The sequence below is a fragment of the Myotis yumanensis genome, unplaced genomic scaffold (genome assembly GCF_028538775.1).
Source record: "Myotis yumanensis isolate MYYU_CA2020_CCGP unplaced genomic scaffold, mMyoYum1.0.hap1 SCAF_8, whole genome shotgun sequence".
NCBI classification, from domain to species: domain Eukaryota; kingdom Metazoa; phylum Chordata; class Mammalia; order Chiroptera; family Vespertilionidae; genus Myotis; species Myotis yumanensis.
Genome location: NW_027223759.1, coordinates 78,807,197 through 78,829,403, shown reverse-complemented (window position 1 = coordinate 78,829,403; position 22,207 = coordinate 78,807,197). Strand labels below are relative to the sequence as shown.

Sequence of the window (22,207 nt, the reverse complement as noted above, 5' to 3'; positions counted from 1 at the left end):
GATGCAATGGCCCATCATGGCCAATCAGCCACAGTCCAATGGGCTCCAAACTTACCCAATGTGAGTAGGCCCTGATAATTACCTGGGATGACATGCCATCCACTGGGGCTGCTGGACACTGGTAGCACAGAAACGTGCTGCTGCAGATACTTTTTACTACCATTTGACAGATCCTGCCTGAGAATGAAATGACCCCAGAAGCAGCACAGCGAGCTGATTCCTGCTGATACTGTCAGAAACCTAGACCCAGCAATGCCTGAGACTTAACCTAGCCGTGGACATTTCATTTGCATCGGTCAGTGAGTTCTGTTACCCCCTTAAGCTAATTTCAACTTTTTGTTGTTGTTACTTGAAACAAAAAACCCTGACTCATGTTTCTGCAATTACCCAGCAAAGTATATGCAAATATACTTTTTGATTAAACAAATTATTATTGATTAAAGAAACAAACCATTGTAGTTCTATATCTGGTCATCAAAACTGATCATTAACCATTGCTGTCATCCATTAATCTTCCTCCTTTGGGAAAACATATTTGAGCATCTTATAAGATGCTAATGAGAGGGGCAAATACCAAATCCAATAGTATGACTACTTGATTTATTTCAACTGGATGTGTCACAGTCTCTTACTAACTTTAAAAGTCAACAAATTACCTTAGATATGCTCACCCACATTTGGCATTTTGAATATCTATGGTGTTTAAAATAGATTTCAATAAATAAATATTAGCTGATAAATCAGAAAAGAAAAATACTTAATTAGCCATTCTTATTCAATCTGAAGTTAGACTTTTCAAAAAATATCAAACCTAAGAACAGTTTTATTAGAGATAATTCAATATAATAATCTACACCAGTGGTTCTCAAACTTCAACTTTCATCAGAATCCCCTGGAGGTCTTATTAAAAACAATTTCTGATGGAGTCTTTAGGGTTTGCTATGTACAATATCATGTCATCTGTGAATAATGACAATTTTACTTCTTCTTTTCCAATTTGGATGCCTTTTATTTCTTCTTCTTATCTGATTGCTATAGCTAGCACTTCCAGTACTATGTGGAACACAAGTGGTGAAAATGGGCATCCCTGTCTTGTTCCTGTTCTTATGGGAAATTGTTTTAGGTTTTGCCCATTGAGTATGATGTTGGCTGTAGGTTTGTCATATAATAAATGAATTTGGCAATGTAGCAGGATATAAGATTAACACCCAAAAATCTATAGCTTTTTTATACATCAACAAAGAACTCACAGAAAGAGAAACTAAAAACACAATCCCATTTACCATTGCAACAAAAAAAGTAAGATACCTAGGAATAAACTTAACTAAGGAGGTAAAAGACCTATACTCAGAAAATTACAGGACATTGAAAAAAGAGATAGAGGAAGACATAAACAAATGGGAGAATATACCGTGCTCATGGATGGGTAGAACCAACATCATTAAAATGTCCATACTACCCAAAGCAATCTATAAGTTCAATGCAATCCCCATTAAAATACCAATGACATATTTCCCAGATCTAGTACAAACTCTCCAAAAATTTATATTGAATAAAAAAAAAGACCCTGAAAAGCTACAGCAATCTGGAGAAAAAAGAACACAGTTGGAGGGATTACAATACCAGACATCAAGCTATATTACAAAGCCACTGTCCTCAAAAGTGCCTGGTACTGAAACAAGAACAGACATATAGACCAATGGAACAGAGCTGAGAACCCAGAAATTGACTCAAACCACTATGCTCAATTAATATTTGACAAAGGATACTTTAAATAATAAAGAATTAAAGAAACACACACACACAACTATTGCTGGCCACGCTCCCCAGAGTCTCTGAATCTGTGGGCCTGAGACTTTCCATTTCTAAAAGGCTCCCAGGGATGATGTCATTGGTCCAGGGACCACAGTTTAAAAATCGCTCACATTTTTAAAATTTTTGGCATTTTGGTGTCATTGTTGGTATCTATTTGGTATCTATGATTAAAAACATGAGCCCACATTTTCTGAAATGTAGGCACAATTTGATCTGAAAATTATGGACATAAAGATAAGAAAATGTTTTGAAGGTGGATGGAAAATAACAGAGTTTAAAGTAATCTGTACAAAAGCTTGAATAAAATAATTCATTATGGAAACCAATTGACCTTAATTTCTAGTAGATGACATGACCAGTCAAGCATTCTACTACATCAAGCAAAAGTCAGATATAAATGCTGCCCAGCTGCATTTATTAGCAAAGGTCATCAGGCCAAAGCAATCGAGCACACAAACTCCTAGGTGCCTTTCTACCTCTGCCTAAAAGAACGAAGTGGCTTCTGTCTGCCAAGAGGATGGGTACCTCTGAGGAAGAACAAGGCAACATTCTGCAAAACCTGGCTAATCTGCATCATCATTAAGATGAAAGTGTAATTAAAAGGATCTGCTGATCTCCAAGTACGATGCATTGTTACTTTGTGTGCTGTACGCCTTGGACTTACACAGGGCTGTACCTCAATTCTATCTCAATAAAACTGGAAAAATAAGAAGCTAGGAAAGGCTCCGAGTTGAGTTTTATAGTGCCATAGTGCAACACCCTACTGGCTTTCTCTAGACTTGCCCCAATGAGTGCTTGTTCATTGATAAATAATCCCATTGCTCCCATCTGCCCTTAAGACATAACCACTGATGAAATGAGAATCTCTCATATTTTAACAACTGAGACTGTATGATGACAGAAACTTCATTATAAGCTAAATAAATATCTCCTGTGGCTGGATATCAATATGCATATAGAGAGTAGGGAACACTTGGATGTTGTGCTCCCCATACCCACACCCACACCCACCCCCCATAAAGATCAGAGCCCTGGGAAAGGGCTAACTGACAAGCCTGGAACCCTGGGGGTGATCTGTCCCTGTGGGGACAGGGGAGGAGGAGGGGGAAATGATCAGAAGCACCATCAAGGGTGTTGTCAACAGTTGAACAAGTAGGGCAAGGGAACTGGGCATCAGTGGCAGCAATAAACTCACCTAAGGAGCAGGAGGGTCTCCAAGCACTTGGGGATTGATGGAGGTAATAGCCCATCATGTGGATGCCCGCTGAGACATTAAGGGAGCAAAGCACCCAGGGTTTTAACATCCACAATAGGTCCCTTTTCCTACAACCTGGGTGAAAAGAATTGCCTCAGTCTCATCTAAAGGGAACAACCCTGACGTTTTCGATTTAAAAGGAAGAAAGAAGTGTTTCCTATTGTGCCATACCCTATGCTAGCATTAAACAATAGTACCTTCTCATCTAATCCATTTGCATATGTTTTATTACCCCCATTCTACAGATGGAGAACTGAGGCTCAGAGTGTTGAACTTCCCCAAAGTTAGTGACAGGAGCAGAATTTGAACCCAGAACTGAAGAGTTCCAACTCTGTGCTCATTTCTACCATGCTGCCTCAGCATTAGAAACATTTCAAAGTCCAGAACCAAAAGGGATAAGGTCTCCTTAGTTCTCTGGCTAATAGGTACAGGCAAGTCCCACTTGCCTTTGGCAGGAAATTCATATTTATGTGCTGGTTGTCCCAAAAGATTTGCATTTTAATTTGACTACTGGAGTCCGGGAAGGGAGCTAAAATAGAGGAAATGAGTGAAATGGGGGAGTTACTGATGATGTCATAATTCGAGAGGAAGGAAAGGGAGGCTGGCCAGGTGATTGTCCCTCATATTGTTGGACAATCAATTTCCAGGTCTGCTTCTGCAGAAGGAGCTGGGGAGAACCTCAGCGAGATATTCTTTAAGAAACAGGCTGTCCTCCGGCAGAGTCAAGGCAGGTGACCTGCTAGGGCATCCAGAGGAAAAGAGGCAACTGATCCAGGATCCAGAGCATCTTCGGGTGAGCACTGGGTTTAATTCGGTGGTAATGAGTAATCATGATGTTTTGCTGGTCTGTGGACTTTAATTGACCCTGCAGGGCCAACTGCCCTGAAAAACCATGCACCTTTCTGCGGGTGCCGACTGAGCAATCACTGCTTCCCACCTGTCCAAAGGTCTCTTCTCGCATCCATCTGTGTTGGAAAGTCGGCAAGTAAATGAAAACGGTACACAGTGAGCTGGCAGCCTCACTTTATGAATGCTGCTTCACCTTCAGGAGTTCACGTATGAGGCCAAATTGTTACAAGATTTAGTTTTGAAAAGTGAGAGTTATAAAGCATTTGATCAAAATTGCTGAAGTAAATCAACAGGTGTTTCCTACACATACAATAAAAATTCAGTCTCATGGGGCAGGCTACTTCTATCCGGAGGATCCGAATGGCTTCTTATTTGTCAGATGTTTAATGTGAATTCAAATACATGTGGCAATCCTTAAATTAAAGCAAATTAAATATGTGATAACATACAAATCAAACAGAACTCTAAGAATTATAAACTTTCAAGTTGTTAATATTAGGATGTATTTGAAAAGCTCTTATTTGGGGTGTTAAAAAGCAAAAAGGGCCCTGGTTGGATAGCTCAGTTGGTTAGAGCACTGTGGATATGGTCCCTGGTCAGAGCATATACACATACAAGAATCAACCAATGAGTGCATAAATAAGTAGAACAACAAATTGGTTTCTCATTCTCTCTCTCTCTCTCTCTCTCTCTCTCTCTCTCTCCCTCTCCATTCTTGTCTAAATTTTTTTAAAAAGTAAAAAAAGACAAACTATGGATTAGTTATTTTGCTTAAAAGTCATTAAGGGGCATTGCACAGCAATGCTGATTTAAAAATAAGATATGCTAATGTATGTACTGATAGTAGAATAAATGCAAACTGGAAATGATGCAAAATGGGTGAGTCTGCCCTGGGCTTTGTCACTCCCTGGTTTATCAGCATTAATAATAGAGTGTAATTTAAAATGAAATGATTTCCTCAGCAGATAGTGCACAGCTCCCTGTGGCTGGAGAACAGAAAGGAGATTAGTTCTCTGACTGTTGTATCTTGCTTTGCCATCACTTAGGCAGGGTCCCTGTTCTTGTTTTCAACCTCTGTTCATATGCAGAGTCTGCTGCCTGGGAGATTTAAGCAGAGGCTACACTTCCACACAGTGAGCCCTGCCCAATAGGAATTCAGGTGAAATTGTAACCCGGACCTGGCTTCCCAGGAGCCCACCTTCGGGAGGGATGACAGGACCCTTGGTTTCTTTGGAAGGTAGATCCCAGATGAAGAAAATGAGGAACTGACCAAATCTCATTTGGGGATATGTAGAGTGCATTTCCTCACTAGTCTCAATTGAGTGCAGTGTCTTGTGAGGAGAATCACTTCTCATTCCTCAGGGAAAAGGATTCATATATACTTTCTGCGATGAACTTAGCCCCTGGGTAGAGATACGCAAACCTGCTACCAACACTGAGATCAGCCCGATCTGAGACACGTGGGTGCTTCCAGGTCTTCTTCCAAGTCCCTGGCACCCTTACGGGCGCCTCCGGAATGAACACGAAGGGGAGGGAGCGGTGACAAGTGTCTGCCGGCTGACATGGATAACAGTAGATTGTAATAAGAACTTAGTTATCTTTATGTCACCACTTCATTTACTATTTTCTGTGGGCACTTTCTCTGTACTTTTCCTGAAGCAACAATGCAAGTGACACTTCCAGGCTGGAGCAGGCTCCTGCATGAAGGTCTGGTTTGAGGAGTGACTTGTTTGTATGCAGGTTTGCAGCTCATTGCAACAGGATTCATCTCAGGTGCCCAAGCAGCTGTGGAGAGAAGGTACCGGGGCTGCTGCCTGCACAGGGTGCTGGCAGGTGGGCAGAGACCCGGCGGCTGCTGCACGCTCACTGACCTGCAGCTGGAGAAAACATCAAGTAGCCATTCAGAGTAGCAGTGTGGGGACCTGATTTGAGTTGGGGGAGGGGTAGCAAAGGATGACAAGAGGCTGTGTGAGAGGGGACCATCCTTCAGCCCTTCACTCAAAGTCGAAGATGAAGGCACCATCACAGACCAAGGGTGGCCACCCGGAACCTGGCCTCTGGGAGTGTTTGAAATGACTGCAGACCCTGGACAACATTTTCCTCCCCCTCGCTCCCACACCAGCACCCTGGCAAGTGGATAGTGATTCCCAGGCACAAATACTCAAGGCCAGAGCCTCAAACACTCAGATTAATATAAAGTGACTGGCTGATGCACTGTAAGCAATTCGTTACGTGGAAGGAAAGGAAAATACCGAGGGACTGAAAAGGCCTAGTATCCCAACTCAAAAGCAACAAGAATCCGGAGAAACAGAAGAGAGAAACATGGGGAGGAGAGGGACAAGAGAACCCCACCCCCACCCCACCCCCACCCCCCCGCCTCTCCCACACCCTTAGTGATAGGAGAGGCCGAGAAGCTGGTGAGCAAGTGAAGGATGAGTCTTGGTGATGAAGAAAACAGGCCACAAGTCTGGAGGCCGAGTGTCTCACAGCCCTCAAATCAAGTCACCCGTGTGCCTCACTGAAATAAAGTCCCCTCTGGGGTCACGGCAGCCTGTGTGTGTGTGTGTGTGTGTGTGTGAGAGAGAGAGAAAATAAGTGTAGGAGAATGTAAGGGCAACAGGAAAGGAAGAACAAAGGACTTCCTTCTAGCTCCTTGACAATTGTCATTTATAATGGATGAATATGGGATAAAAAATTAATTTTTTAAACCAAACTTTAATCTGTTCACTGTACATTTACTCCTAGAATGTACCTTACTAAAAATGCTTTTGAAAAAGTTCTCTTTTAGAGTTGGGAGCTCAGCTAGTTTAAGAACCACATAAGCTTAGTAGATAAATATTTTTTTATATTTTTCCCCTAAAACGTATTATCAGTGAATTTACCAAAATAACACATAAAATGTCAATACTGTATGAGTAATAGCATCAGTGTTATATTCAATATGTACTTATTAGTCTATTGTAATAACTGTTTGATCGTGAGCACGGCTTCCATGTTTCCTGACGAGGCTTTGGGGACCAGGTTTGGGCACTGAGGCTGGGCAAGGCCTAACCAGGGTCTGTGCTCAAGAATTTACATTCACCGCGGCCAGTGCTCACACACTGCTTTCGGGCAGAAAACCTGTTTGCTTTCTTATTTGTCTCTCTCACAGAGCTAGCCTGCAGGGAGCGTTCTGGTTACCCAGATTTCTGAGGAACCCCTTTTAGGGCCATCTGCCCGTCATATGCTGTTTGCCTGTGGCTGCTTCTCTTCTTAAGCCGGACTTACCTAGAGCCACGTCCCAAATTACCACATGTGTGGCGGCAGGTTCCTCTAAATGACTTCATGATCATGTTGGTATTTTATGAGATTACCAAAAGCAATTTGATTTTGGCCCTGGGCACATACAAAGCCAACAAAAATAATGATGTCACAGGAAAAGGCATTTTTCGCGTTTCTAAGAAAACTCCTGGGGATGCGACTATAAATAAGAAGTGAAGGAAAAGTTTCTGCCTTGAGGAAAACATCCGAGATTTCTGCACAGATAATGTTCCTTTTTGTAATTTTAAAGGTACTTCTTTTTTTTTCCTTTGCTATGTTAAAATGCTGTCCTTTCAAAACAAACAACAGGCGCCTGCTACAAGCTGTGTCTTTCTGAGAGCAGGTGGAAGCTTACATTGGAGATGATCCCCACTCACTGCTTCCGCTGAGGACTTGGGACACTGAGCTCCGAAGGAGGGGCCGAGCCTGCCCTTGGTGGGCTGTAACTCACCAGGAAACTAGAGGCAGTGTGGGATTCAGCATGCCAGGGACATGGGCATGTAGAAAGTTAAATTCACAAAGAAAAACAAAGGTATCCTTTAGATAGTTCTGAAATAGGAGTAATTACCAAAACTAATACTGCAGAGATTATTATACCCAGGACAGCTTATATTTATAATCTCCCCTCCCACGTCCAAATCTTAAAACCCCTGACCCATTCTAGTACCTCGGTCGCACTGCTTTGGTTATAGAGTAAAACTGTATATTTCCCCTCCCTGGGTAGTGAGACACTAGGGTGGGGATGAATTGAATGCCACTGGATTAGATCACCCTCAAAAGACCGCCATCTGAACTCCCAGTGAGTGAATTTCTTACACTTACTAGCCTATTCCCATATGATGAGGGTGACTCAGCAAGTGAAGGTGTAACAAGGGCTTTGTTCTGGACCCCATCCTGGAGCCACTGCTGTTTCCCTTCCAAGGCTGGGTCACAGTTTCTCCTGGTGAGCTGTTAGAGTTTACAGATCGCTGCCGTCCCGTAGCTGGGGCAGCTCACCAATCATGGTGCTTTTCTGAACCATAGCTTGTCATTTCCACTCATGACATGTGGGCAAGTTACATAGAAGTGTCCCATCTAGAACCACTCAGATACCCACTCTGCAAAAAACAGACGTTTGTTTTCCAATTATACTTAGGACATATAGGCTTCATAATACTTTGTAGAGTAAGAATTAAAATGCCTAATTGGCTGTAACTAAGCAAACTGAGGCCTTTTGATTAATCAAGCCAGCCAGCTTTCAGTTTCTGACATCAAAATTTATACTCGCAGTGAAAAAAAAGCAAGGCCGCGGCTACATAACATTAAACCAACGTACAATTAACAGCACTTTGTTCTAATTATCTTTGGGCACAATTAATGATGGCCCACAGCTCATTTTTCTTCTTTGATCGCTCCTGGAGTATTGGTGGAGATTAGACCTTGATGCATTGGCCTTCTATAAGATCTGGGGTTTTCTTACAAGTTCCCACACAAATCAGAGCCAGGCAAAGTAGCATATTTATGCAGATTAATTCTTGACATTGGCTTTTTCTAACACGTGAGGTGTAGCTAACAAGCTCCCACGCACATCTAGCCCAGCCATGCAGAGCCGGCACAGGCCCCTCACTCTCCCTCCCACTACCTCCCAGCACAGAGCTTTCTCCTCTCCCCTCAGCAGTCGCTCATAACTGATAAAAAGGTCATTCTCGATTGAACAAGCTTCGGGGGGCTGAAAGGGCAGCTGTAAAACAGCGTTGTGGCTGCTAACAAAACCCAGGGTAAGAGGAATCCGCAGCTGCCAATTACTGTGGGGAAACCTAAACTGCGGGCAGGTTTCGTTCCCTCACATCAGTGGTGAAGAGATGGCAGAAGTCCAACCAGGGCCGATCAAAGGCTCTCGGTGATTGGTAGGACTTCAGTTTATGGAATATACGTATTTTTCCTACACTCCGAAGGAGTTTCCTCTGAAGTCGATGGGGGCCTGAGCTTTCACTCCAGACATATTCCCTCCGTGGCTCAGGTCTGCTGCACCACCACTTGGCGTGATGGTCTGGCCACGTCATTTATGCTGTAAAGATGGGCAGCTCCAGGGTGCTGTGGAAACCCCGGGGGCTGTCAGTTAAGATCATCTCTAAACAGATTAGAGGTGCGATTATGCACTCTGTGAGTTTCAACAACAAAAGCTGTTAGCTCTTCCTCTCCATGTGCTGGATAGATGGGGAGGCTCATGCCCATGCACTTACAGGCCAGGCCAAGCCTTTTGGGTTCGCTTTGGCATGTATACTCCAGGCCCCAGGCTGACCACGTCCAGTGGCTCCATGGGGCTGCTTGCTGCAAGCTTTGCTGCCTTGCTCCTTCTGCCTTTCCTCTCACTGCTTGCCCTGAAAATTTGCATGAAGCCTCAAATGGTACATTCTTATTGCCTTGCCTCCTCCAAAAAGTATCTATTTGGCACTCCATGACCCTTGTACATACATTTTAATTTTTAAAAATGTTAATGTGCATTATTTTTATGATGTAAATTAGTATATGTTTGTCTTCCCTCCAACAATGTGTCTCAAGGGCAGAGAAATCCTCTGTGGATCTTTGTAACTCCAGCACCCAGCAGGAGCCCAGGCTTAGAGATGGCCAAGAAGGGAGAAGGGAAGGAGTGGAGGAAAAGGGTGGGGGGTCATGAGGGAGGGAGGGAAGGAGGGAGGGAGGGAGGACAGAAGAGGAGAGGAGAGAAAAAGACATCACAGAAGAAAAAAAGATAACATCTAAGGAGCATCCTACCTTTCTGAATGGATGCTCCTTAGATGTTATATAACACTTAAATAACTAAAACCCAATAACTATGGTAAATCATGTAACTGATGGGACTGTCAGGGGTGATGCTCCAGCCTCCAGTGGCCAAGAAGCAAGCTTGTGCTGCAGTCTAGTACTTTGGATGGAACCACAAGGAAATAGATACAACCTTTTCACTGCTGATCAATAGGTACAGAATTAGAAGCTCCTGGGTGGCAACTTTGCCAACGCATAGAGAGAGCCTGCCTAAGAATGACACCCACGTAGAGGAGAGCAAAGCTGCGAGACAGAAAAGGCCCCCTGACTTGGTCTGAACCTTTGCATTAATCCATGACTCCATCCGCTGCTATACTGTCATTTCTAGTTACATGACCGCTCTTTGTTATGTTGAAGTCAGTCTGAATAGGACATCCTTGACTTGCGTTAGAAAGAGCCATCACAGTACCTTGACAAAGTAGCAGGACTGCCTGCATTGTAAAGTTTTCTCGAGGAGTTAGATCTTTGAAATACAGTTTCGGCAGCCCATGTCCCCCGTCCCCCCTCCCACCATTGTCTCCTATACAGTATTGAGCAGGAATGGCACCTCCTTAGAGGGTGGTTTCGGTGCTTCTCCCCTAACTGTGCTGCCCCATCAGAGTCATTCCTGGCATTCTTAATTTTGGAGAGCCATTGGTGCTTAACTGGGTATGAAGAAAACTAACTGCCTACCTGCATAACTTAAAAAAAGATCATGTTTTAAATATCTTATTTAAATATTTGTGTATAGCCCCAGCTGGTTTGGCTCAGTGGATAGAGCGTCGGCCTGCAGACTGAAAGGTCCCAAGTTCGATTCCAGTCAAGGGCACATGCCCGGGTTCCAGGCTTGATCCCCAGTAGGGGGCATCCAGGAGGCAGCTGATCAATGATTCTCTCTCATCATTGATGTTTCTATCTCTCTCTCCTTCTCCCTTCCTCTCTCAAATCGATAAAAATATATTTAAAAATAAATAAATAAATAAATATTTGTGTATAAAGGCTTATGGACCCAGATGCTTATAATAATGAAAAAGGGTCAACAACCTTCGTAGCCAACACAAAGGGATTAAATAAATGGTACTCAGTATCCATTTGATACATTTCTACACAGCCACTAAATCCTATTTTAAGGAACACTGAGGAACAGGGGGGATTAATTTTTATATGTTAAATTAAAGAGCAAGCTACTAAACTGTATAAAGTGACATTTTGTCCTCTCCTGGTTTAATTAATTACAACAGAGAATTAAAATGACTAGTAATATTAATACTAAAATGTCAATAGCATATAGTTCTGCTTGGTGTAATTACAATTTATCTATTTCCTTATATTTTCCTAATTTTCTACAAGGTGACTACCACTTTTATAATCAGAAAATTGCTAGTACAAAGTTACATACTGACACAGGAAGGGATTTTTAAGAACAAAAAGAGGAGTTTTTGTCTCTAATCCTAGTGCAATGACTGTTGCCAGGTGACCCACAGTTGGATACAAATTAATCAGGAGGAAGACATACACCTGATACTTCAAGACAGGCATGTCTGGAATTACCTGTCAGCAAGCTGTCATAGACTCTAAAGAATAGAAGGAAACCATTAAGGATCTCTATTCAGACTACCACCTGCTGATTTATAACTTTAAGGTTTTGTGTGTGTGTGTTTTTTTACATTTCCTTAGAACTGGGGAGGACAAAAGTGAGGGGAAGAACAAGCCAAGCCAATCAGAAATGCTAAGAAGTTAGACTCTTTCTCTCATCTGCGAGGAGCCGAAGCCAAACTTGGGCGTGTATCATCCCACAGCATGTCAGGGAGCCATCAGAGGCAGGTAGAAGGTGCTCAGAGCACTGCTGACTACAAGCTTGGGAAAGGTGTCTGCATCTAAGTTTGAAGTTCAGAAAAAGTTCTACTTAAGATGGGGGGGCAAAGAAAGCTGAGATTAAACTGAACTGAGCTAGACATAAGGTGTCGGAGAAGCTACAAATAACACTCTACATGCCGTCTCCTGGCTCTCAACCCTGGCTGTGCACCAGAATTGCCTGCATTTTTTTTTTTTTTATGAAAACACGCTTGGTCCTCCATCTCGGACCTAGAGACTTGGAATTTCCCAGGCTGTCTTCAGGCATCTCAATTTCTAGAAGTTCTGTGTCATCCCTCTTGTCTGCTCGCAGACTTCACTGGTACTTTTCTATTTCTTTCTCCTGCATTGTGGATTTCTCCCTTTCCACTGGATCAGTACACTAGCATGCCCTAATGTCACCTGTCTTTGTAAAAGAGCTTCTCTTTTATTTCGTCTTTCTTCAGGTATTGTTCAGGACAGTGAAAAGCTGGGAAAATTCCAGGGCAAGAGGAGTAGGGAAACTGAGACAAAAGAGTTAAAATAAGGCCGAACAGTGTGGGCAATTTACAGCCAACTTGTAAATAACAAGCCATTATCTTCCCAGGCCAGGACACTTGAGAGCAAATGGTTAAAACCCTCCCTAAGGAGAGAATGCAGGAAAGTAGGGGGGAGAGGAAAAGAAAAAAGGGCAGTTTTACTTATTGTTTAACTCCCTAACAGAGAAGCCAGAAGTCTCCAGGCTTGGAAAAATAAAACTGCCAGGTGCTTCTCATGAATTCTGGGAAGGGGCCTTGGGAATTCAACTATACTGAGATATTCAAGGGAGGAATTTTGAAACCTATAGACAGGAGGGTATATAACACCTCAAATCCCCACCCAACTCACTCTTCAGATTAGCTGTGAGCCCACCTGCACTTCATAAGCCACATGCATAGATTTGCTTGCCTTCCTTCTTTGATAAATGTGCCTGCTTTAATCCTATATAACAAAAGGGTAATATGCAAATTGACCAAATGGTGGAACAACCGGTCACTATGATGCGCACTGACCACCAGGGGGCAGACGTTCAACACAGGAGCTGTCCCCTGGTGATCAGTGTGCTCCCACAGGGGTAGCACCACTCAGCCAGAAGCCGGCTGACAGCTGGCAAACACAGCACACTAAGGATTTCCAAGCTGTCAGTCGGACATCCCCCGAGGGCTCCCAGACTGCTAAAGGGCGGGCTGAGGGGACCCCCCACCCCGCCCCAGTGCATGAGTGCCGTGCACCAGGCCTCTAGTTTTAAATAAATTGCTTTTATTACAATGCGATCATCTGGCATCATTCATTTAAGTTCATTTATACAAGCAGGACAAGAACCAAAGTGGTGCAGCCTTCGGACTGGGGGGGGGGGGGGGGGAGGGCTGTCTGATAACACCTTTTCTGGGGTCCTTGGGCTGCCAGTAACAGCATGACTCTCCCCATATCAGTTCAACCATAGGAAAACTCCTCAAATTGCTGCCTGTACATGCTGTCTCCAACCTTCTTACCCATTCCAAAGAGAAATGGTTGTTCTCAAGCTTTCAGCTGGCCCATTCCTTCTGAGCCAGCGAGGAATTCTGTGCTTCGTCCTTCTTATTCTCTTAGCAGCATCCTGCAAGGATACCTTTGAAGCACTTTCCTCTGCAGGCTTCTCTGACGCCTCCACCTTTCTGATTTCCCTGCTACCACAGGAACTGCTTTTCCCCAGTCTCATTGGCTGGCTCTTCTTCCTCAGCCAGACCTCCACTGGAGGGGCAACCAGGGGTCTGTGCTCTGCCCTCATAAGGTCCACATTTACACTGATGTGGCCTTATTAAGTCCCACAACGTAGACTGTCATCTATATGCTGATGACTCTCAAATTCATATCTCTAGCCTTGACCTTGGCTTTGGATATCAAACTGCCTAGGGCTCATCATCACTTGAATGTTTAATAGGTATCTCAACATGCACTAAAAAACCACCCTGATTATTGTACACTAGAGGCCTGGTGCACGAATTCATGCATGGGTGGGGTCTGGCCTGCCCACCCCGATCTGGGCCGGGCCAGCCGGGAGAAGGGGATGTGTGAGGTTGGCCAGACGGCCCCACCCCGATTGGGGTGGGAGGGCCAATCTGGGGCAGGGCCAGCTGCGGGAAGGGGCTGGGGTGGTTGGCCGGCCAGCCCCGCTCCCTGGTCAAACTCCTGGTCAAACTCCCGGTTGAGGGAACAATTCGCATACTAACCTTTTATTATACAGGATTCCTTTCTGCAAGTCACCTCTCTTCTAAGCCTAGCCTCCTTCAGAAATTTGGTACAACTCCACACTATTGCTAAGACCAAAAAATTAGAAGTCACCCTTGATTTCTCACTTTTTCTTATATTCCACATCTAATGCATCAGTAATTCCAGGTCTCACTTCGAAAATTTATTCTTACTTGACCATTTCTTATCAGCAGAGCATAGCTTAACCATACAACTGGGGTTCAAATTCTGATTCTCTTACTTACTATGTGACCTTGGGCAAGTTACCCAAACTTTCTGGGGCTCAATTTCCTAATATTTAAAATGGGTATGATAATAATCATATGTACCTCACCCACAGGGTTGTTCACCCACCTGTTAGTCCTAGGTGCCCACCCTAGACCAGTCTACTAATAGCTTTCATTTGGAATCTAAAACTACCTCCTACCTGGTGTTCTGGCCTCTACTTCTATCTTTCTGCTAGCTCAATAAGCAGCAAGAATTATCTTTCTAAAGCACAAGTCAGATCATGTAACTTCCCTAACAGCTTCCCTTTACATTGATAATTACATCCAAAGTCTTTGACTTGGGCCTGTGAAGCTTTACAGGGTCTGGCCCCATCTACCTCTCTCAACTCATCTTCTTTCCATTTTCTAATCTTATACCATATGTCCCAGGATAAAGTTCATATTTCTGTTTCTCTAATTTTCCAAGCTTTCACCATCTCTAGAATTTTACACTTGCAGTTTCTTCTTGTTCTTTCTCCAGATTTTCACTCAGCTCTCTCCTTTTTATGATTTATACTAGTGGCCTGGTGCACAGATTCACGCACATTGAAAGGAAATTAAATAGAAGGTGACTGGAAGGATAGGACTGGGCAAGACGGGCAAGACATTCCTGGGAGCCAACCTCCCGTGGTCCCTCCCCAGCCAGCTGCACCTGGGGCAGTGCCACTGCTCAAAGGGCGTCTATGGCATGAGTGGGGTCTCTCCAGCAGGTGGGGTCCCTCAGCTTAGCCTGCAGGGATTGGGCCGAAACTGGCTCTCTGACATACCCCGAGAGGTCCCAGAGTGCGAGAGGGCACTCTGCAAAGTTGCTGTCATACAGGTTGTGGAACACAAACACAAGTGTGCAGTAAACCAGATTCAGGGCGATAGTGCCCCAGCAACAACATAACCCATGGCCAAAGGTGGAATTGTGCGGCCCCACAAGGAATCAAGCTCCCTCCTCTCTGATTCCAGGTTGTGTCACCCGAGAACCCCCACTGCCAAGTCACTGCAGCTCAGCAGCTCCTGCATTGAGCGTCTGCCCCCTGGTGGTCAGTGTGCATCATACCTACCAGCCAGTTGGCTGGTTGGACAGTTGCTTAGCCTTTTATATACTAGTATATAGATTGTACTCAATTGGCCCAGTATCAGAGGCCATTGGAGGTAAATGCCTCTCGTTTCCATCCCCACTCTCTTATTATAATATCAGCTAATTTTTATTACTCAGAGGCACTTAATTGTCTATTTCTTTGTTTTATTATTTATTATTTTATTAAATATGTATGTTGACTCTGCACACTGGGGCTGGAGTCCTAATACTAGTGCCTAACAGTGTTTAGCCCACAGAAGGTATTAAATAAATATCTATCAACTACGAACTAATCATGTCATTGTGATGTGCAGCCAGGTTTGAGAATTACTATTTTAAGCTACCTCATTTTAAACAGTAATTACTGATTAACCAAAATGCTTACACTTAGCATTTTAATTGTCATACTTTCACGGGAAGGTAAAACTGAGTAGGAAAAACCATTTACTTTAGCACATCTAATGACCATATTTTTCTGCACAAAATAAGTTTTTCCCTATAAGAAGCCAAGTTCTTTTGACCTGAGGCTGTATCCATGACATCAGCATCTACCTGGAGGCTGAGAAATCCCAGGTGGTCTCAGGCCTCTTCTCCCCCTTGGTCAGAGTCTAGGAAGCAGAGATGCCATGGGAGTTGAGAGTGAGGTAAGGGGATTTCATCTTGATTTCTAGTCAGGTAGGAAGCTGGTCAATGAGTAGGGAGAAAGGGCTGACAGAGATTCAGGAAAGGGACCTGGAGACAAGCAAGTCCTGTATTTCAAGGAACATGCTGTGAGCAAACCTGGGCCTGAGGCCCAAGCCCAGGAATAGAGAACTGGGAAGACACAAGGTCAAGTCACTCCCTCATGGAGGTAAAAATCTGAAAGACCCCTGTGGGATGAGGTCGAAGGGAGGAGTGGTCCTTTGATAGATGGGGTCTGCAGCATGTTAAAAATGATGAGCTTTATTCTGAGTAAGCAGTCTCTGAAATAGCAGCCTGACACTATAAATAAGAAAAAAAGAACCTAATGCTTAAAAACTTATAGAAAATGAGTTCAAGTGGCATCCATATCGCCCATTGGGTCCCTTATGGCAGAAATATAAATACACCAAATGGTTTCTCCACAAGATATCAGGATCCTAAGCTAACATAATTTAGTCCCTGGGGAAGTCACTGCTGGGAGGTGAGGGTAAGTGGCCTCCTCTTCTTCATGAACAACTGAAAATTACTGAAACCAAGACACTGAGTAGAGAAAACAACTGCTAAGAAGAGAAAGAAAATATGTGTGCAGGTGTGTGTATTAATATTATTTTGACTGCTAGCCCTAGAGTTCTTTTTGGAAGGTAAATCTCTTCTTTAGCAAATACCTTGTTGAGCTCTATAAGTGGAATGGGATGACACTGTGAGTGGAATACAGAAACCCAAAAACCTCTGCACAGTAAATGATGGGGAACTTGGCTGAGAGAGAGAGAAAGAGCAAGTGGGAAAGAGCTGGCCATGCTCTAGGATAGGAGGCTGGGGATTGAGAAGGGCAAGCGTGAAATGCCCTGCCCTAAAGGACTTAGAGAAAACAGAGCCATCTAAAGATCAAGTTCAAAGCCTTTAGCCTTTGGAATATTCTTCAATGACCACATATCCTTTGTGGAATTGCATTTGGGAAAAAATCGAGTAAAGAGGGCTTTGTTTTACATGAGGTTGGGAAGAAGAAAGAAGGATTTAAATTTGAGTGCAAGTAGGAATTCAGCCCCAGAAAGGCCCACAAGAAGGAACATTCTGAAGTAGGGGTGGCACTACACTTTCCTCAGTGGGGGATACTTTACTTGGATAAATTTACTTAATTCTCAAAGTCAGAGGCTCCTCAACCTTGGTTATTTTAAAATATTTTCCTGATATTAATCAAGAATATGGTATTATTAGAAGTCAACTCAGCATCTCCTCTGCTTTTCCACATCTTCTTGGGACCCGTTTGGGGAGCAGGAATTACGGTGGGCTGCTCCCCATCACTCGTAAGACCATTCCTCTGTGCCTCCTGCAACACCAGGGGCCAAGAGGTCAGAGTACACATATATGGTTGTTTCAAAAACACGCCAATGACAAGTATTTTTTTGGTTGTCTAAAATCTTGCTGTACAACATCATAATTTGCCCAAGTAATTTTGAAGAATTCTATTTAATGCCCCTGCAATCTTTCAGAGTAGCACTTTGTTGAAGTGTATAAATCTGTGTGGGTCTCTGTGGTTGGTCATGAATGTGGTCTCTCAGAACAAATCCTCTATTTTCATACAATAATTGCTAACTTATGCAAATGATTATACCGAAAGCACATGCAGTTAATTTTAAAAAAAATTAAAGTAAAATAACATGAAATTCATATAAAAATTGGATGAGACATATATATGTGTATGATTATATAGGTGTATATATACACAAATTACATATATTTAATGAAGATCTCCTTTTACTAGATGTTCAAATAGACAACAGTAAGATATTTGGGAGCAAGGAGAGAGTACACTTAAGGTTGAGCAAAGCATTTTAGAAAACAAGCAGTAACACTCTGCCTGGAGGAAATTAACTTAGAAAGTAAAATAGATTTGTGAATTAAAATTGTGGGGCTTAATGGCACTTAGAAATATCATCCATTACATCCAACTAATGCTGGATGTAAGTGTTGTTGCCTGAAGTATAAAGATCTCTGTGAAAGTACAAAAAAAAAATACTGCTTCCATTTTCCTCAGTACGGGCTTAAGAAATATGCATCGCCAGAGATAATTTTTTAAATAGCTCTTGATTTGATTAAACAAAATGTTGTTCACAAAGTTTTTTCAGTGACAAATAGGTAGACTAGAAGTGTTTTTTTTTTTTTACTGTAATCATAAGCAAAACTATGTATTTAAGTAGGTGGTTCTAGGGAAGTAAGAACTTGTAATATCCAATCATCCCCATTGTTCAATCCAGTGAAGTCATCCTGAAGACAAAGCTCTCAGTTTCCAAAAACTCTCAGATAGAACCTCAGTGTCCCTTGAGAAGGTTTTCCCACTGTTCACAGCAACTATCTTAAAAATAAAAAAAAGTATGAGAACCTTTTGGAAGAAAGGAGTGATTCCTGGCCGTTTGCCCAAGGGGAGCTGCTGAAGTTCCCTGAACTGCCCTCTCTTCTGCCCTGTGTGACACCATTTGCTTGACCTACCTACCTTCAGGCACTCCTGTGTGCAGTGGCTGAAGTTTTTCATTCATAGTTCTTTAATTGATCATTGTATCAGATAAATAGGAAAAAATGAGTTAAAGAATGGCAGGGAGCTTGAAGTGGGTGGACAAAAGAGCCCATGTGCCAGGCACAGCTGTATAAATATTAAGTCATTGCATCCTCATTATTTCCTTGTAAGGTAAGTTTCTATTAGCCCCATTTTTGCGGTTGAAGAAACAGAGGCACAGGGAGCCTAATTCATTTGCCCAAGGTTTCAAAACTAGAAAGTACTACAACTGGGATTCAAACCAAACCCTTGGAATATCCTTCGAAAGTCCATAATTTTAACAATTTTGGTTTACTATTGCTGAGGAAATTAGAGTGAAAAGAGTAGTATGCCCACTGTAGACCACATGGTGGATTCAAGACAAGATTTCTGAAACCAACCATAGAAAACAAGACGTCTCCAATCTTATTTCTTCACCCTCCTGAAGTTTTCAGAATTCTGCAGACTCAATGGGAGAACTAAATTTTAGAGATTCTGAAGGCCCCTTATACCTAGTTTAAGAAGAGATGGGCTACCCATAGTCATTGCTTAAAAGTAAGTATATCTCAGTTCTACGTGCTAACAGAAAACTCATTAAAAGAAGATGAGCCCACTTATAGAAAAAGGCATCTTTACTGAACCTTTCAGCAGCTGTATAATCCCTACCAAGAACTGATAACTGGAATGTTCTTTGAGGACAGCCATGCACATTCAGGAATTAACACTTGAAGTGAAGTCAAATGCCATTAAGTAACAGCCCTGCATTTTCAAACATATATTGGAGGATTGTCATCTTTCAAAAACCTCCCTCAAGCAACCTTTAGCTAAGCTTCACCTCTACTTTCATGTTTTACACAGTGAACTTCTGCATGTTTTGGGGGGGAAATAATGGTTCTGCTTAAAAAATATTTTTTTTACAATCATCCTTACATAGTATTAGATATTTATCAATTCACTCATTCATTCATTATATTAGATATTGGGTAAATGAAGTGAAATATTGAAAAACCTCTTCCTTCAATTTTAGGGGACCTGATCCAGTGTAAGCGCTGAACAGAATTTAAAGTGAATCATTGTCCGGTGCACTCTTTGTAAGGCAATGCAATCTCATCACTAAGCCACGAGTCAGCACTGCAGACCATGACAGCTAATCACTGACAGAGAAATCGCAATGGGCGAGACTGGATCCTATTAGTCTAGGGAACTGAGAATTGAGAAGGGAATGTTTATACTCATTCAAAACCAGTGCCAATAAAAGAAGCAGAACACTATTTTTCTTTAGATGTGTAAAAATGGTCTCATTTCTTACCTCTAGAGCTTTCAGTCTTTCCAACAGCAGTTTGGTCTTTTCTTTGCCCTCGTCCGCACTGCTGCTTTCGCTCCTCGAGTCTTCATCGACTGCCATGTGAAGATCTTCCAAAGTTTCTTTGTGTTTTCCTTCATCTTCTGACAGCGTTTCCTGAAGCAACAGAGAATTCTTGTTGGCAATAATCCCGCTGACAAATAAGCAGGAGTCTACGGATGGCCATTATGGAATCTCCTTATTGCTTTTGCATTCTTTCTGGGGCTGAGGTAAAGATTTCTTCTTCTAAAGAAATTCTGAGTGGTGCTTACATTAGTAATCAAGTAAACGTTTTTTAATGAGTCCTGGAAGGTCCAAGCTATTGGATCACCACCTCTGAATATGCACATCCTCTGCCCAGCCGGAGAAGTGGCCCAGCCAACAAAGCCTTGGAGCCCTGCGGTTAATCCATTTCTATCTGCACCACGGAACTCAGCTGTGCTTTAAACTGGGCATAAATAAATCAATCTTCATCCCTTGATTTCTGAACAGCTGAGATCCTCAAAAAAGAATCATTAAATTCATTGGACATAAAGCCATTTAATTAACCTAAGGGAAATATTTGAGAAAAATCGATATGATAGTGAATTCTTAGAATTCAGAATTCTATGTGGAAACCAATGAGTTCCTTTGGCTCAGTAATGACACAGCTCTTAAGGACCCCTTCGTCCCTTTCCCTTTCCTAGCACTTCAGGATACGTAGTACAGCCTTGAGGCAGACAGAAAATATGGTTATCTTATCTTACCTCACTGCTGGAAGCACCTCACTCAACCTTGTCCCTGGCAGCTTTTTTGGAAGCTGAGAAATGTTAATTTGAGCCTCACCACTGGCTCTTGTTTTCAAGGGAAGAAAGAAATGTCAAGAGAATATGATATGAAAAAAAATGTCATCCATTTTGTAGGTACATCCGGACCCTGATGCTACCAAACTTCATTACACTGATTTTCACCACAATGCTGCAGAAATCCTTGTCTAAATACAGCTGGCTGACAACCATGGGCTAAAGGAATTATGAATGATCAGCAACCCCTTTATATTCAACACTAAACTAGATCATTTGCAAATACAGAAGCAAAAGAGATAATGTTCCTTAACCTCTAGGCACTTATACAATCTACTTAAAAAAGAATACTAGCATAAGAGGAAAACAAGAACAGGTTTTCAAACTGTCATGAAGGTGCTTTGGAGGTTTCAAAAATATTTAACTTATTTTTTAAAAGATAAATGATGAAGTATATAAAAATTTTGTCAGGAAAATGTTGATTTTGGGGAGTGAAAATAAATTTAGGGGGTAGATGAATTCACAAATACGGAATCTACAAATAATGAGAATCTACTGAATGCACACACACACACACACACACACACAAAAAAAAAATCTAAGGTGTCTAGACACAGTGCCTAAATATTATTAAATGAAACAACTGGAAATAATTCAAGATAAAATAGATTAAGTATGAGTACTGAGATTACAGAAAACACAAGAGCCATTTTACATTGTTTGAAGGAGGGGTGATCGATGAGGGCTGTGAGCTGAGATTTCATGGACCTGGAGCATGACTCAGGCTTTGGCAGAGTGATGTAGCTTGACTAGCTAGCCAGGCAAAGGGTGGGACTTTTGGTCAAAGAGAAAACTGAGACTTGGGAACATGGTGGCCGAAAGAATTGCAGGGAGGGAGAGAGTATGACAGAGTAAAGAAGTGAGAGGGGCATGTGTGGACATGTGTGGTGTGTGTGTGGCGAGTGAGGGAGAGTTAGATATCACAGGATTCCCGGTGACTGGCAGATAGGGCTCTCCTAGATAGGGAGCCCCTGCTACCGCAGCGGGCACTCCCAGGCCAGGGTGGCTTTAGTGCAGAGCCCATGCCATCATGTATAGGGGAGCAAAGGAGGCCAGGAACACAGCCACACCAATCTCCAGACTGACCTCGGACACCACACCCAGACTGGTGCAGGGAGCTGCTTGCCAGCCATAACTCATGTAAATCCGCCTCCATGTCCCGGCAGTGAACAGTGCGGCACCACCCCGTGGTTCCCAGATGTCTACAGTGAGTGCATACCAGAGGGCCCTCCTGAGCTATGCCTTCTCGCCAGACTCCAGAACCGGTGTCCTAGGATTCTGCACTTCAAGTCCCCGTGCTGTGAGTACAAGCCAGGGGTATCCCTGCCCTTCCCCACCCCCAGTCCAGGCGCACCCTCCACACCTGCCCAGACAGA

The 22,207-nt window shown here is 42.9% G+C and overlaps 1 protein-coding gene across 1 annotated transcript in view; it reads right to left on the bottom strand.

The window, feature by feature from the left end:
- NCKAP5 (NCK associated protein 5) overlaps positions 1-22,207 on the bottom strand; it is an 873,870-nt gene that overhangs the window by 269,075 nt on the left and 582,588 nt on the right. The window contains 1 exon segment of the mRNA XM_070423100.1: positions 19,957-20,106. Coding sequence (XP_070279201.1) covers positions 19,957-20,106 — 150 coding nt within the window.